At 42.8% G+C, this 18,070-nt stretch overlaps 1 protein-coding gene across 4 annotated transcripts in view; it reads right to left on the reverse strand.

Moving 5' to 3' along the window:
* The window catches only part of SCUBE2 (signal peptide, CUB domain and EGF like domain containing 2), a 69,492-nt gene that overhangs the window by 29,766 nt on the left and 21,656 nt on the right, over positions 1-18,070 (reverse strand). For 2 of the 4 annotated variants that reach the window (XM_047071688.1, XM_047071686.1), the window contains exons 7-16: positions 17,419-17,508; positions 12,189-12,305; positions 11,120-11,242; positions 8,598-8,714; positions 7,191-7,313; positions 6,647-6,763; positions 6,300-6,386; positions 4,482-4,586; positions 1,726-1,881; positions 1,120-1,326 (exon numbers count right to left, since the gene is read on the reverse strand). In XM_047071688.1, coding sequence (XP_046927644.1) covers positions 1,120-1,326; positions 1,726-1,881; positions 4,482-4,586; positions 6,300-6,386; positions 6,647-6,763; positions 7,191-7,313; positions 8,598-8,714; positions 11,120-11,242; positions 12,189-12,305; positions 17,419-17,508 — 1,242 coding nt within the window. The remainder of the gene's footprint in view (positions 1-1,119; positions 1,327-1,725; positions 1,882-4,481; positions 4,587-6,299; positions 6,387-6,646; positions 6,764-7,190; positions 7,314-8,597; positions 8,715-11,119; positions 11,243-12,188; positions 12,306-17,418; positions 17,509-18,070) is intronic. The other 2 variants (XM_047071687.1, XM_047071689.1) reach the window with 2 other exon arrangements.

Genomic DNA, 18,070 nt, shown 5'->3' on the forward strand with positions numbered 1-18,070 from the left:
CTCAGCTTTGCTTCTTGAAAAACACTGGCGTATTACTCCTTAGCACAAGCCTCATTTCTAGGGCTTTGTGATTCTAATGCCACTTGAGAAAGGACAGCAATTTTTCTGGAGGGGTCTGGTTATCAAAATGCACCTTACTTGAGACCAGACCACAGGCTTGGAGTCAGACCATCAGTGTGATCTAGAGCCAAAGAACCTGGCCTTCTGAGCTCCAGATTGTTCCTCTGTTCAGTGGAGATAATAAGACCTACCTGGTAAGATGACTGGGTTAAAGGAGATACTACAGATACCGTGCTTAACGTCGTACTTGTGTCAGATGAAAACTCAGTAAATCATTACCATGATTATTATAATGTGAGACTATAAAGTGATTACCTATAAAGCTAGACTCTCACATTATTGCCCAAAACAGCTCTTCTCCACCAACAAATCTCAAGACTGACCACCCTTAAACCTCCTGCCTAGAACTTCATCAGAGAAATAGAATTGGCGTAGTTCAAATGCTGGGTCTCAAACTTAATTCTGAAACACTCACACAGACACACCCTTATATGGAACTGACACTACTAGGAGCCTTGGGCTGAAGCTCAGGGATCTCATTAGGCTGCCAAGTGCCCCCCCCCACCCCAGCCTTGCCTCTGCACAAAACTATGGTCAGGAGATTGTTCATTGCCAACACTGTTCATTGCCAACATCAGTCGAGCCAGAGGGAGACAATGGGGAACTGACAGTGGAGCGTGCAGAAGGCTCAAGGGTGCCTTACACCTATAGTCCTCCCCTTGCCTGGGACCACAAGGCTCTGAAGATCGTCATCGCTCAGACCCTTTAAGGTCAGCACTCCCTCTTGTCATCAACCCTACCTCTTCCTTTCCAACCCTCAATCCAGCATTTATTAAGTGCCCACCAACAAGCCAGACACTGTGCCAGGTGCTGGGGAGCTCCTGGTCCAGCAGGTACATCAGACACCAACATATAGATCCCAAGTAAGAGTGGTGTCTAGGGTGTTCTCTGGAGTGAGTCCAGAGAGGGAGAATAGGCCACACTTTGGGTTACCCTTAGTCTTCATGGAGATCGAAACAATTCCGTTAGCGAGAAGGTCCTGGCCAGCAGGTCACTCACCACATTGGTGTCCTGCATGGCCCTGGCCCACTCCGCAGGACTCTACTCGGTGTTCAGATGTTCTGGGAGACTTTTTTGCCACTTCAAGGTCCATGCCCGAGAGCTGGAGGTAAAACTGCTCCCTGTGGGCAGCCTTCCGGAGTGCGCGGATGGCTTTCCGGAGCCGCTTCTCAGTTCGCTTTACGATGCAGCTCAGGTCACAGGAAGCTACGGGAATGAGAGGGACAGCAGTGGGGAAGGAGGTCAGGCTGCAGGATATGAGGATGTCCAGACACCAGCTGCAGGACCCACCAACACCCGCTGTTCCCTGTGGACAGAGTGGGGGGACACCTGGGGCTGGGCACCTAGCAGGCTGGGCAGCATTTGATTCCAACAGAAATTTGTTGACCAAAACCGAAGCTTTGAGTTTTTATGGAGCAGATTAAATCATGAGGTTCCAAACCAATTCAGTCTAGTTTGGGAGTGAAAAAAACCAAAAAACAAAAAACAGGAGATACTTCAGTGGTTGCAGTACTTTTTTCCCCCAAGAATGATGAAAAGTGAAAGGCAAAAGAGTAAGGAGCAAGCTGTGAGCAGCCTGACACCAAAGACTGTGTTCAAACCAACCTGTCACCTCCTTTTGGTTAGTTTCAAGTTCAAACTCAACAGTGATAAACATTTCCTTAGTGGCGCTTGTTCGGCCAGGGGCTCCTGGGACTTGCTTGCCAGAGCTGCATGTAAGGTTTGCGTAGCGGAAGCTCTCTTTTACTGAGCTGTGCTTCTCTGTATGAAGAAACAAAATTATCGGAAGCCAGATCCTGGCAAAGCACTCAGTTGAACATTCGCTAGAGCTCAGTAAACATTTCATTAAAACAACTCTCAAGGGACTAAGTGATTAACTCCAGACGCCAAGACGTTGCAGCTAGGAGCACGATGACATTTTAAATTCAAAGAGCCAGTATTGCCTCCTATATAACTTAACAATTTAGCCCTTGAAAATTATTTGCATGGGTGAATGCTAGATGTTTCTGACTGACCAGCCACATATGTGGAAGACAGGACACCAGGGTCACCTTACATTCCTAACTGACAGTCTGCTAAGGTGTGCTTGTGTTCTCACAGTTGGTTTCCTTAGAGCTGGACTGTGATGTACCAAGCAGGGGCTGAGGCTTCAAACAGGGAACGAGCATAAAAGTAGAAAGAAAACCAACTCCTGCTTTCAGGCAAACTGACCTTGGAGTAATTCTAACCTGAAGGGGAAGCTGGAAAGCACATTAACAGTGAGGTCTCATTTTGAAATAACCAGGAGCAATATACAGCACAAAGCATCTAGAGAACCAAACAATATCATGAAGGCATCTAGGGTGGGAGGGAAAGTGTTGTGTAAGGCAAGGCTCTGCACATCCCTATTCCAGACTCTGGCCATCTCTCCTCCTCCCCTCCCCATGGCTTCCAGTGTATATTTTAACTAATGGCTGTTAACCCAAACCACATTATCATCCACACAACTGATCTGTCTGATTTTTAAAATTTTAATGTTTATTTATTTTTGAGAGTGAGAGAGAGAGAGACAGAGCACAAGTGGGGGAGGGGCAGGGAGAGAGGGAGACAGAATCCGAAGCAGGCTCCAGACTCTGAGCCCAACATGGGGGGCTCGAACTCACCAACCGTGAGTGACCTGAGCTGAAGTCGGAGGCTTAACTGACTGAGCCACCCAGGTGCCCCTGATTTATCTATATTTTAAACTCTTACTTTACTCAACTGATGTATCATCTGTATCATATTTTTCTTCAACACTACAAGGATGTTCAAAGCAATGGGTGATCAGGAGCCAAAGGAAGGAGGAGGCAGATTAATTCTCCCTCACACCTAAATTTCCCCTAAAAATCCATCTTACCTTTTCAAAAGGCTAACTTCAAATCTCAAACTAAACAGTCATTTTGAATATTTCTCTCCTTCAATTTTCCCAAATCTATATTTTAAACTTTTTATTTTGAAATAAGTTTAGATTTACAGATAAATTGCTCAGATAGAACTGAGAGTTCCCGTATACACTTGGTTGTTTCCCCTAATGCTAACATCTTACATTAACATGTATATTTATCAACACTAAGAAGTTAACATAGTATAATACCATTAAAGAAACTAAAGACCAAGTCTCTTTTAAAATAATGCTTTTTCCCTCTGATCTAAAAGTATAAATGCTCACTGTGGAGAATTTGGAAAATGCAAAAAAAAAATTAAAAATTAAAATCTCCTGCATCCTCCCACCTAGTTATTACTACTACTGATGAAATGGTGAGTTTCCCTTCTTTTCCATCTAGTCCCACTTTTTCTTACATAGTTTGGGTTGTTTAGATACACAAAATCTTACTCTCCCCTTCTCCATCTTAGCATTTTATTATAAGAACATTTTCCTTTGTCATTAAACATTCTTTGGAAACACATAATTAATAGCTGCATAATATCCCATCAAATGGGGGGCACCTGGGTGGCTCAGTCGGTTAATCGACTGATCTCAGTTTCAGCTCAGGTTATGATCTCATGGTTCATGAGATCGAGCCCCATGTCAGCACAGAGCCTGCTTGGGATTCTCTCTCTCCCTCTCTCTCTCTGCCCCTCCCCTGCTCGCATGCATGCATGCACGCATGCACACATGCACTCTCTCTCTCAAAAGTAAACAAACTTAAAAAAAATCCCATCAAATGGAGGTACCAAAATTAATCTCAATTAGTTTCTTAAAAAAAAACAGGCAAAAGTGACTACAGTGAGCTTTGTTCATTTGTATGATTTATTAGAGGTAAACTAAGGAAAGAAGCATCCCTAATCCATGAATCCTGATTTTTTTTAATCTCTAAAATTATTCTATGAAATAATACTGGAAATGTGAGCTGCAGAAGGAGTGTTGCGTTCTGTTCTCTGAAAGGCCAGTTCTACTTGGATGGTGTTTGTTCTGCTGAAGCTAATGGAGTCACTGCCTCCAAAGTCTAGATCCAGCAGGAAAGCTGGATATTACATCTTAGTTCATCAAAGATTATCCTGAGCCAAACCTCTTTCATTTCTTTGGCTTATATTCCAAGTGACTCTAAGATCTAGAAAATTTAACCCAATATGATCACAAATTGACAATGCATCTTAAAGTCCTTATTGATTCCTGTGAACTCATATGTTACCCCAGAGCTTTACCATCTGTACCTGGCAAAGGAAACCCTGAAGTATAACTCCAGAACTATACAGAGGTGCTAGGTTAGCTCCTCTTCCTCCTGCGAAGAGAGTCCTTGCAGATTCTGGACTGTTCAATCCCATCTGAAGGGCTCAGCTTGTTACAGGCCCTTTTCCCAACATGCAGGCAAGCTCCCTGCACCAGCCATCTGATTCCATACCTGGTAGTGCTGGCCGCAGACCCTCAGGAAACCGCTCAGCCTTTTTCAAACTACACTTGCCTTCATTTAGTTTAAAGGTTACACTTGTCCTGATGGTGGCGACATCTTCAGAAAGAAACAAGTGAGAGATGTTATCTTCAGAGACAAAGGAATGGAAATACCTGGTGGGTAGTGGCAAGCTATCCGTAGGCTATACACTGCATACCCTGAGCTCCTCTCTTACTCTGAGACCACAAAAGATTTGGATCATGGAGTGCCCGTTACCCTGAGGCTGGGGACACCAGGAGCCTCCTAAGAGTTACACTTATCCCTTCATCTGAAGTGAATCCTGTGTTCGAATATAATAAAGAGAGAACCTAAAACAACCTGAACGCTGAGATGAACGATGAAGTCACTTTTATGCCTTCCCAAGAAAGAAGACCAGAATCTCCTAGTTCAAATTTAAACAAGACTGCTGATGGAAATGGTGAAGGGCAGATTCTCCTGGATAAGTCTTTCCTGGGAGGACAAGGTTGAGGGAGCAGACAGGGATGGCAATCACTAAATGTGGCTAGGATGTTCAGGGTCTGGGGAAAGCGACAGTCCCACTTTTAGGGCCTCTTGTGCAAAATTCTGCTCTCCCTCCCACAATCAGTCTTAATCATATGTCAAGTTCTGGAGCCAAAGACCAGGATTCATGCTTTAGCTCTTTGACTTATGATGAGAACTTAAGCAAGTTACTAAAGCTCCCTAAGCCTCAGTTTCCTCATTTGTAAAACAGACAAAATTGGGGTACTTACATGAGGATTATGTAATCCTTATGAGGATTAAATGAGATAATAAAAAAAAAAGTTTATCCTACTGTCTGGCACAAAGTAAGAACTGAATGACTATTAACTATTTGCTTGCCCATCCTGGGGTTGGCCTAAATTTCCAAGTGCCCATCACTGAGGGATTTGGTGAAACAGACCATGATATCTGTTCTGACTGGGTCCAAATGTTAGGCAAGAGAGGCAGTGAAGGATGATGCTTACGACTCTAGATCTAGACTTCTGGTTAAAATCCTGGCTCCACTATTTCCTATCTGAGTCACATTGGGTATATCATTTCACCTCTCTGAACCTCAGTTTCTTCATCTGGTTAATGAGGATAATAGCAAAATTGCGCCGAGGGTTGCAGTGTGGATTAGATCAGATAATACATGTAATACAGAGGCTGGTATGTTTTAACTGCTCAATAAATATATTTGAGTATTATTATCAGCTAGCTCTGCTCATATATGTAATACAGACATCAGGAACTATTTGCTCATTCAAATATTCTCATGACATAATCATAGAGATATCTAAATCGAGGAGGACAAGGCTACTTAAAAGCTTTAAATTTCATTCTTTGTCTTTTGACAAACGAGAAAGTGTTCAGGCCTTTTTCTCTGGAGAGAATCCTTGCGCCCCGTCATGACCATGTCTATCTCTACCAACTCCATGTGCTCCAGGCACACATTGCCTTCTGGGCCTTTGAGGTGCTCTGGGGTACAGGGAGTTTGAGAGACCTGAACCTCCAGATCTCAGAGTTCTGTGCACCTCTGCCCAAGATGACAACCCACCAGGGCTGAACACAGAGCATCCTAGCACACGGTGGACAGTCAGTAAGTATTTGTTACACAGTGAGTCAGTTTTCAGGCACCAAGGCTGTGGGCAAGAACATTCTGTAACACACTCACAGCAATGAGGAGATTAAGAGAAAAGAAAATAAAGCCAACGCCCAGAACTGCACCTCAAGAATGAAGCCCATTTAACACAGTGAACCCCAGAGAGAACACGCAGATTTGGTAATTACCCCCGAAAGCAGAGTCATTGGATTTTTGCTGTTTGCTCCTGAGAGAAGAGGAAGAGCCGCAGGTGACAGAGTAGGCCTCTTGCAGTCCTGACAGACAGAATGTGGGTTGTCAACATGAAAGCAAGGTTACGGTCTCTCCTGGTAGGAGCTAAAATCACCCCCCACCTCCCATTCCACGTGGACCACTAAACAAATGCTCAGCATATGGGTGTCAAGGCATGGGCCTCTGGTGGTCAGGGGGCAGCTGGTCAAACACCTGGAAATCCTTTGAGGGTGTTTAACACCTAAAGGCCAGGAAGGCCTGGTTCTGGCATGAGGACTTGCCCCAGGGACTGAGACCCACTCACCTGAAGAGAGGTGAATGCCAGAGTGACATCTGAGGAAGCATCTGTCTCCTCCACCACTCCTACCGCAATGCAGGGACACATGGGGTGATACACTAGTGGGCAGGACCCCCTTCACTTCTAGACAGGACAAAAAGCAGACACTTATAGAAAGAGAAGGACACTTCCAGGCACGATAAAGGCAGCTGAGTTCCAGACATCCAAGGCCCCAAGAAAAGAAGGTGGAACTGATACCCAGCACAGAACACAAGACACAGGGCGCCATGTCCCTCCAAGGTAAGGAAGCTATTTGTATGCTATTTTTTTCCATGCAGAAAAACAACCAGAAAAACAGAAGTGCTCCAACCTACACAGAAGCACAGAAGGAAACACCAAAGAGCCTGTAAAGTATCTCCTGTTTTTGAACTATTTAAAGAATGGCTGCTGCTGCTGAGGGGAGAAGAATCAGTGAAGGGATGGTCAAGTGCACTCTGGGCTCAGTTGGACATGGGAGAGAGCTGCCAGTGGCAGTGTGAGCCCGCTGACTGTGAGCCTCGGTACCCCTTACCCACACAGTCTTTTTTATTCCAGTGGAGCTTGTATGCAGAGTGGCATCGGCATTCATAGCTGCCCACAGTGTTCACACAGACCTGCTGACAGCCTCCGTTGTTGACGCTGCACTCGTTGGTGTCTGTGGAACAAAACACTCTCCTGTCACAGCAGCCCATGGATGACCGGGCTGGCGCTGTCCCTCCCTTGAGGAAGTCACATGGTTGAACTCACTAAACAAAGGGAAGGTGCTAACTGCCTTCAGGATGTGCACCTGGCACCAGCAGACCCCACTCCCCACTCAGTGGATTTCCTGGCATAGGCCTCGCCAGGATGGTCTCAAGTTCCGTTCTTGACCAAACATTTCCCCCATTCAGGATACTCAGAAGGGGGGCACACTCTACTTTCAGATGTCCAAGCTCAAGCACTGCATAGCCCATCCTCCTGGGCTACATACCAAGGGAGATAGAATTAGGATTCTTCACTTGACAGTTCATATTCAGTAGGTGGAATATAGAAAAGGAAAATGACTTGCACTAATTCCCATCAACCTGAGACTGAGTCTAGGTTGGAAGGTGGTCCATCAAAAACCCAGACACACATCCATATTCAGGGAATATTTTCTTGAATATATTCTTGGTGGACTGGAAAAGTACATTTTTAGCCATGCCAAGGATGTATCGAAAAGAAGAGAGACAATACTATCTATACCAAATCCCACTACGCTCCATTCTTATTATGTATAGAACACAAGGATTGGGCAGGAAGTATTTAGGCCAGTAGTTCCCAAATATTCGGATACTCAGTAATACCTTTAAGAAGCCCAAGTCATTCAGAATTGTGGGGGGGAGTCATTTGATGTCAAATCTTATTTATGCCATAGTCTACATGAGAATAAGGACAAATGACATCAGAACATGCTGCTACATGGGCACAGCACAGAGAGATCAAGTCGACGGTCCCACTCCCAGCTCAAAGACCTGTCCAAAGACCAGCTCCAAGCTTTAAAAATGTTTTTCAGCTAGTTCCTGTGCACAGTAAGGCTGTGGAATTGGTTGGTGCCCTCTCTGAGGACTGTGACTTTCCTATCCACTGGGAAGTTCCAACAGACAGGATATCAGCTCCTGAGAGACCCTTCCACTGAATACAACTATGTCAATAAAGTCAACAAAGAATTCACAGTTGATTAGCTCACTTCTTCTCTCTGCTCCATTTCACACTCAACACGTTAAAGGGATCAGTGTGATAGATTTCCCTTAGCAGATGTTTCCCTTGAGTTGATGAAGTCACTACGACTATACAGGGACTAAAACATCCCATTCACTCCCCAATATAGGAAAATTGACCCTGATCTGGAGAAACCTTGGGAGCTAGGCCTCCCCTGCAGGCTCAGGTTCACCTGACTCTAGAGGGACATTCTGCTCACCTCCACAGTGGGTGAAGCCATAGAGGGTGTACCCTCTGTTGCAAGCACATGCAAATGTGCCAGGGTGGTTGATGCAGCTGTGGTCACAGGTCCTATCCAAAGAGCATTCATCCACATCTGTAATTGTCAAAGGGAGAGGGGAGCTGAAACCAACTCTGAGGGATGAGTGGAAAGAGCATTTGTAATTCCACCTATTGACTGACAACAAAAACAACATAAACAGAATTTTAAAAGTATCAGTTCTCTTGCTCACTTGTGTTTAGACAATGTTGGGCAGCCTATAATAAGTATACTCACAACCAGAATCCTTATTTCCAAATTCTGTTGCAAACTGCACTTGTCTTTAAGCTCAGTTGGTCTTTCTCACATGCCTATTTGCAGAGCTGAGTAATTTAAAATATTTAAATGAAGCTAAATGAGACAGCATACCTTAAAAGGGTTTGTAAACTATAAGGTACAACCCACACATTATTGTTGTTATATTACTATTGTTAAAACAGCAGTACTAATTATATAAGCTCTAGCAAATTGAAAGGAGAAAACAGCTGGGTTGGAGATAAATCTGGTTCCTGTCTTTCCAGAATTAGTCTTCTGGCCCCAGGAGTCCAATTTATCCTCGGTTTTAATGTCCTCTGCACTAAAAGAATGCATGAACACAAACATCCTCAGTGAGTTTCTATTGCAGACACGAAACTTTGGTGTTTAAGCTCCAAACTGGATCCTCTTGGCCAATCCCTTGGCTTTGTTCTTCTGCCATGGTTCAGCCCCACAAGGCCCCTCCTGTCCTGGTTCAATGTGGAGGCATTGCTGGCTTCAGCTGAGGTCCTGGAAACTAGCCTCAGGAGGCTGCCTTTGTCGATTTAATCATCTCTTCTTCCCTGGTCTGGTCTTCACATCTTTCCTGTAGACTAGAATTTCAGTGCTTCATTTCCTCAACTCTTTGGAGGGTTTTTTTTAAATAGAGTTATGACTTGTGTCTCCAAATGGATAAACCAGGACCAGTACAGAACTCAGTGGAAGCCAATTAGCCCAGAGCTAGATCTCTTTTTCAACACCAAATGTGCCACAAGAAACTATGTTAATAAAAACCAAACATTTGGAAGGAACTGGAGGAATGAAAAAATGAAATTAGAAAGGGCAAATTCTTACAAAATCTCTTCATCATTTGCTTTTCCCAGAAATCTTGGCAATTTCCTCAGTAAATTTGTTCTGTGAAAATATTTGTTCTGATCAGTGAAAAATAGGAAAAAAGTCCATTTCTTCCCTAGTAATTGATGTCACTCTCTGAATTCTGTGATTAACATCAACCAGTTGTTGGGAATGTGGACTTGTTCAGTAGCTGGCTTTGGCTGCGCATGATGGGCTGTTGCTTTGCCAAAAATAATGAGATCACTTTTCTAATTCCTTTTTAATGTGTTTACACAGCTTAAACAGTATTTCTTGCCCTATACATTAGGAAACATTATGTGCAACATCAAATTTGCTTTCCAAGTCAAATAGAAGAAAGCCATGCAATACTCATCTAGAATGATCTTGCTGAATTTAAAGGGGGCTATACTTGAACTGCCTGACAAATTATGTATTAGGAGGAAAAAAAAAAAAAACCAAGAGAGAAACCTAATTCATACCATAAGGCTAAAAGAAGGTAATGTTCCATTTTTATTACCCAAAGTGAAATCAGATATTATTTTCTGATTTTAATTTAATTCTGGGATTTCTAACAAAATAAGTTAGGCTGTTCTTATTTCCAGAAATGGAACAAGAATACATTACAGCACATGCTTCCTATATATCCATAGGGCATAAAAGGTGCTCATCTGAAACTAGATATGATGCTTCTCACCCAACAAAGCTTACTCCCATCCATAAGAGTTATTAATATCAACAACTGCTCCCCAAAGATGCTCCCTTACCACACCTCTTGTGTGGGAGGAAAGCATGTAAGAGGGGGTCTGCAATCCTGCCCGAGGACCCACCAGCCTTGCCTCCACTCAATTCCCCTTCCCTCTCCACCATCCCTCTCCCCAAGCACCAAAGGCTGGTCATTAAAACAAGGGCTATAAGGAAGAGATCAACTGGTACATGACCTTGATTATGGGTTGACCCCAACTTTTCGCTAGGAAAAGGTAAGGTATGTTAACTCAATCAACATACTTTTTCCACCAAGTTTTATTACAAAATCCTCAAAATTAAAGGAAATTTTTAGAAAAGAAAAATTCTTCATAATCTCAACACCCTAATGCAACCCTGTTTACACTCTGTGATCCATTCCATTTCTAGCAGCCAGCTCTGCTGTAATCACACCAGATGGATTCTTTAAGGTGTTCTCTAATCATTAATACTTGTGAGCTACATTGGTGTTTTTACTCTACCAACAGATGAAATAAGTGAAGCATGGACTGGAGGTTGGATTAATGACTCCATCAAGAAACCCAATGAGCCAGTCTCTGCCAAAGTGGGGTTTCGTCTTCTCTGCTCCAACCAGCGGGCATTGCACAGCACAGCTATGTTTCAGCACATACCTTGGCAAGACTTCTCATCTGTTAATAATTTAAATCCCTTTCTGCAGCTGCAGTCAAAACTGCCCACGGTGTTTTTGCAGAAATGATCGCAACCTCCATTGCGGGTCTGGCACTCATCAATATCTGTAACAGGTAAGCATCGGCAAATCAGAGAGCGATACTTGCCTGGTTTTCCACAAATCCCTGAAGTGCTATTGTGTGCGTGCTTCATTACTCTCTGAAACAAAAACAGACCCATAAAAGCGTTTAAGGATGTTTGCTGATGTTTTTAATCTTACACATGTTTTCTAGTCTGGCTTAACTGATTTGGAAAGACAAGTGTCTTGTCCCCTTGAGAACTCTGACTTGTGCTACCCTGGACTAGCATTAAGGACACATATTATGGGAAAGAATGGTGATGTCCTATTATAGTTTCATTCTTGCCCTGCTCTCTCAAGATAAGATGGCTCCCTTGGGCATACTTTCCATTCCAGTTTAATGCTTCAGTTTATAAGGAATTAGAACATTTGCTTTGGCAAATTACACAACAATCAAGTAGTCTCAATGCTTTTAAATGATTTCTGATACTCAAATTAATCTTATCTTCTCTCAGTTTCATCTGGTAACTGGTTGTCTACTTTTTATCATGTTAAAGAACTAAGCCTTTGTACTCTTGCCCATGAAATGCTAGCAGGTCACTGAGGTATCTATTCATTAGTAAAAGCTAATTTTATAGTTATTCATTATGTTCTCTGGATAATAATCTTGGCTGTTATTTATAAATAGTCTCTAGATTGTTATTTATAAGATGTTGATATTATCACCTGCAAATGAATGTTTTCTTGAGCTTCCACCTCTAAGGCCCTACCTGAATGGGTCATCTGATGCTTGCTGAAGCTGACCTTCTCAATAGTTAGTGTAATTAAGTTGGTTCTAATTAAGCTTACTCAATTATAACCTTCCACTAGTCCAGGGAAGAAAAGCTTCGATCAATATGAATCATAAGCAAATCCGGAATCACTCAGGAGATATGGAGGGGAAGAGCTTCCTTCATCCCCATACATTAGCAGCATGGAGAGGCACAGGCTACCTTTACAAGTCTTCCCATCCAACTGGAGGGTGAATCCAACGGGACAACTGCAATGAACACCTGTTGAAGTATCCTTACAGGTGCGATCGCAGCCTCCATTGTTGACAGCACACGTTTCTGACAAGGAGGTAAGAAAAAGACAGTTAGCTTGCTAAAGAAATGTTGATACAGCTGGGAGGAAAGGATATCGCTGCAGTATTAATAACTGGCAAAGTTCATGAAATCCAAGAAGCATGGTGGGGTACTCACAGTTGTATCCCAAGTCTCTACCACCTGCAGGTGAGCTAAAGAGACAGCAGGTGCAGCTCCTCTCTCCCATCTAAATAAGTGACATCTCCCAAAGAAGCTTGATACAAGGCTAACAATGTCTCTCTCTCCAACTTGCTGAGCCTTCCCAATCCCCCACTGGCAGATTTGAAGCCACTAAAATTTCCTATTGATCCACAGCCAGTGACCTGCTAAGCATGGCTACATCTGGCAAGCTAGATGTGAATGCAGAACAGGGCAAAGGGGGATGTCCCTTCCTCAATATAAGTAATAGGAGAAGCAAGAGAGGGCAAGCTTCCCCTACCCCAACTATTCCCTTGCTGCAGAAGGGAAGTCATTGGACTTCATCCCTGCAACTGCCAATTAACTCAGATTAGAAGTTTACCTTTCGCTGAAAGGAGAAAGACCTGTCAGAAGTACATGAAAAAATCAGCCAAAGTTGTTAAGTCACAACTAAAGAGATGAGGAACAACAAGCAAATGACCTTCTAGTTTCACTTACTGCTTTTACTTCCATAGCTACCTCACTGTAGAGCCTTGGGGGGAGAAGCTTAGTTCTAATTAAATAGGACAGTAGAATAGGTATATCTGTTTCCTCTCAAAACCTAACATGAGAGTAAATAGATTTTTTTTTCAAGTATAAATCCTTGGGGCACCAGGCTGGCTCAGCTGGTTAAGCATCCAACTCTCAATATCAGCTTGAGTTGTGATCTTGCAGTGGTGAGATCAAGCCCTGCAAAGAGCCTGGTGTTGGGCTCTGCACTGTCAGTAAGAAGCCTGCTTGGAATTCTCCCCATCTCTGTCTCTGTCTCTGTCTCTGTCTCTCTCTCTCTCTCACACACACACACACACATACACACAACAAACAAAAAATAATAAAGTATAAATCCTTAAAAACTGGTGTAAAAGAGTATGGAGTTTCCTCCAAAAGTTAAAAATAGAACTCCCCTACAATCCAGTAACCACGCTACTGGATATTTACCCAAAAAATACAAAAACACTAGTTCAATGGGACACATACAGCCCCATGTTTCTGGCAGCATTATTTACAATAGCCAAATTATGGAAACAGCCCAAGTGTCCATCGGTTGATGAATGAATGGATAAAGAAAACATGATACACATACACACACACACACACACACACACACACACACACACACTGGAATATTATTCAGCCATAAAAAAGAATTAAATCCTACCATTTGCAACAACACAGATGGAGTTACAATACTCTATACTCCGAAGACACTTAAAATTTTTTTTCATGCTAAGCTAAATAAGTCAGAGAAAGACAAATACCATATGAGTTCACTCATATGTGGAATTTAAGAAAGAAAACAAACGAGCAAAGGACAAGAGAGAGACAAACCAAAAAACAGATTCCTAACTACAGAGAACAATGGATGGTAACCAGAGGAGAGGTAGGTGGGTGGATACGTGAAACAGGTGATGGGGATTAAGGAGTGCACTTGTGATGGGCACCAGGTGTTGTATGGAAGTGCCAAATCACTATATTGTACACCTGAAACTAATATTACACTGTATGCTAACTATACTGAAATTAAAAATTTTTTAAAGTACAAATCCTTAAGGACAAAGAAAATGGAAGCCAAGACAATATAAATATCCTGGAAGTGGCATATTAGTGGAGGAGCAGTAATGGGCATAGCAGAAAGATAAACCCTAGTGGTCTGCCGAGGGGGTGCCAACAGGTGGTAAGCTCATATGAGCCACAGAACCCAGAAAGGCCTGGGAATTGGAGATACGAAGTTACTCTAGAGGTGGAGGTGAGGAAGGAGTTAAAAATAGGAAGATTGATTATAAGTCTGTGAAAGAAACAGATAAACCCTCAGATCCCCTCCTAAATTTCACAGCCAGATGACTCCCCCTTCCCTATTCGGGCTACAACAGAGAAATTTATCCTCTGGAGAAGTGGGACCAGAGAAGTACTGGGCTCCAGGGTACCAGGAATAACAGAGAGGGAGGAAGAGACACTGTTAGGTAAAAATCTATACCCTGAAAAGAGAGATCTCAAAGTCTTACCACCACCACCATCATCCCAGCTCTGGGAACACTGACAGGCAAGACTATGTCTGCTTGGCAGGAGACTGAACTGGCCTGCCCAAGTGAAAAGACGTATAGATATTAGCATTTGAAGATCTCCAGATGAAATGGCTAAGTCACTGCCTAGTCATCCAAGTATAAAGCCTACCAACTGATAGAATATCCAATTGGCTTTTTTAGTATTTCACTATTAAATATGAAAACTCAACCTAGAATCACCAGACAGTTCAAGAAGGCCTTTAATATGAAACAAATGCACCAAATCAAACAAACAAAGAAGAGGGAACTTGGAAGAAACAAAGCTAATACAGGGGAAAAAAAATAAAAGTTTTGAAAATCTTGTAATTAATTTCCTCAGAGAGATAAGAAAAGCATTCACGAAACATGAATATGTACCTACAACAAAAGACCAAAGTAAAATTCTTGAAAAATTACAGTATGAAAACAGAAATTTAAAAAGAAATCCTGAAGAGGATTAGAAGAAAAAAATGGAAAATCTCCTAGAAATAGAACAAAAATTTAAGAAAAGAGAAGAAAATTAGAGGCGTTAAACAGCCAACTAACACAAGTTCCAGAGAGAAAGAACAGAGAATATGGAGTGAAGAAAATTATCAAAGAAAAAATATAAGGAACTGTCTCAGAACTAAAGGACTCAAATATCCATATTGAAAAGGCCAACTGAGTGGCCTTCAGCATAACAGGTGGGAAAAGTCCCATAGTGAGGGTCATTATTGTGAAATTTCACATCAACAGGGACAAGGATGAGACCCTGAAAACATCCAGACAGAAGCTTTCATAGATTCCATTCAAAGGATCAAAAATAAAAATGACTTTAGATTTCTTAAAACAACACTGAATGCCTGAAAAAAATAGAGCACTCACTACTCACAACTTGGAATTCTATACTGAGCTAAATTCTCAATAAAAGGAGAGTAGAAAGGCATTCTCAGGCGTGGAAGGCTTTTAAAAACCTATACCTACCCGTGTAAACTAACAAAAGAGAAGACATGAGGTCTACTGACACAGGAGCATGGTGAAGGGCATTCCCAGGCTGGTGCTAATGGGAAGGCTCAGAGAGAAGTGTACAGCCAGCCTGAAGAATCAGGCCCCTCCACGGCAGGGAAGCCTCATAAGACAGTTTAAAAACATTTTTTTAATGTTTATTTATTTATTTATTTTGAGCGGGGAAGGGGCAGAGACAGAGGGAGAGAGAGAATCCCAAGCAGGCTCCGCTCCATCAGCACAGAGCCCAACGTGGGACTCGATCTCACAAACCGCGAGATCGGGACCTGAGCTGAAATCAAAGGTCAGAAGCTTAACTGGTTGAGCCACTCAGGCGCCCCGGAAGATACTTTTTAAGAAGGAAATGGAGGTGTTGTATGGAAACCAATTTGACAATACATTTCATATACTGAAAAAAAAAATAAAATAAAATAAAATAAAAAGAAGAAAATGGAATTGATAAGACAATTGTTGTATTTGAACACATTGAAAGGGTTTTAGAACTCTGCCTGAAATTTGCAAAAGAACTGCTAAGAGGTACTTAGAAAACTAAGCAGAGAAAATAATAATCATAGCACATTACGTGGTTCAGGTGGATCATATTTAGATATTCATAATCACAATGATGTAAATACATAATATTGATTTAAATAGTGATAAAACCACATTAAGGGTATGGGAGAGGGAGTGTATGCATTAGGGGAGAGGGCAGAAGAGAGCTAAAACTTGTGTCCTGGAATAGGAAGTCAAAGTAAATATCTAAAACTGACACATCAAGAAATAAGTGTATAATGTCACAATACACGTGAGAAAAAGAGAAATAACTATATATACTTTTCAGAAATATGGTGGAGGGCAAGTTAGAAGAAGAAACAACTAGGAGAAATGAAAATTGTTGCCTTTGTCAAATGGGATGAGGGAAAGGGAAGTTTTGAGGCAAGGAAATGATGTATTTCATTACATGCCTAATACCACTGATTAAAGTTTTTAAGGTTTTTTATACTACTCGTATGCAGTATTTTAATTTAACGCAATTAAAAATAATTTTAATAGGGTAGAAAAGAGCTCAGAAATGTCACCTGCCTGGGGGCCAATGTCTGCTCAATATATTACCTGTTAAATATAGAAGCTATCAAAAAACTGGTTTTGTTTAGGTCAAGCCAAGCTTTCTCCAGAATAATAATGTGCCAGAGGGTCTGATTGCCACCCACACAGCCACTGCCTCTACTTCTGTTCCCGTCTCCAGCTCCGCTGGCAGATCTGCTGGCAGACCTTCTTATATCCCACAGCCAAGTGCCACTCTTCTCCATTCATCTCTTTTGCCATTAACATGGGCTGAAGTCAGAGAGAAGATGGCTCGGCTAACAAAAACCCAGACAAATCACCATGCTAAGCTAGGGGCTGCCTGCCCAAAGTGCCTCCCTGGTCAGTTAGTTACTCAGAAGGACAGGAACTGACATCTACTGACCACCCACTAAGTCCCAGGCATTGGACTATGGCCACTTTTGCATATAATTATCATAACTGAGCTTCCTGATAACCCTAAGAGGTAGGTTTTATTATATCCGTTTCAAAGAAAGACCAGGAGACGGAGGCTCAGGGGGATTTGCCCGAGTCTCACAGCCAGTTGGGGGCAGCGCTAGGAGGCTAACTTGCTTGTTCTGATTGCTGGGCCGGTGCCCTTCCCACAATTCTAGAGTCCTTGGATGGTGACTAAGTAACAGCAGTGGGTGAAGAACAGACACAATGTGGCTTGACAGGAGCTGCTGACCCAGGTCCAGCTGGTCTGAGGGTGTAGGGGCCCTGATGTAATAAGTTAGGCCCAGGTTCAGGCCTGATGTGATAAGGAGGGAAAGGGACAGGACAGTGGCCAAGGAAGAGGGGGCAGTGCCTACCCATGAGCAGCCGCCGTTTCACCCGTTTATCACTGTCCACCACTGATGTGGCATTGCTCTCTGTCACCTCCAGGGCAGCATCCTCTTGCTCTATAAGAGACGCAAAACAGCACAGTTCTCAGACTGAATGAATCAGATTATTCATCCCCTGCACAACCCCTTCTGCTGAAACCCCAGACACGAGAACAATGTAAGATGTGCCACTCTGTTCCCTCAATAAAAACGTGTTGTAAAGAGGCTCTGCGGGAAACACAGTATGTTGAATGGCCGCAGAGCCTTAGTAAACATTAAATATGGAAAAGATTTTTGAAGCATATTGCAGTGACCAAAGAGACACTAGGGAATGTAAGCTTCAGATTCACTCCAGTACCCTCGGTCCAGGACAAAAAGAACCTGGGGCCTGGGAACCTCTAAAATGGAGCTAGCAAAGGACGGACCATGAAGTACAGGATAGCATCCTGACAGAAATAGGCAACATGGGCTTCTGCTGACCATAATGGCCACTGTGTCATCACAAATGGCTAGCTTTAACTTCATGTCGCCCTGGACCTTTAGGATGTATTGTCCCAGTCTCCAGAGTACCATCTTCAGGAACCCCCCTAGTCTAGGAGAAGAGAAAGGGCTTTCCATGGTGGCACAGGGAGAGAGGGGA

This window comes from Lynx rufus, unplaced genomic scaffold, assembly GCF_022079265.1.
Source record: "Lynx rufus isolate CCGP_SWC_20201006 ecotype Redwood Valley unplaced genomic scaffold, mLynRuf1.p SCAF_9, whole genome shotgun sequence".
In the NCBI taxonomy this organism is placed as follows: domain Eukaryota; kingdom Metazoa; phylum Chordata; class Mammalia; order Carnivora; family Felidae; genus Lynx; species Lynx rufus.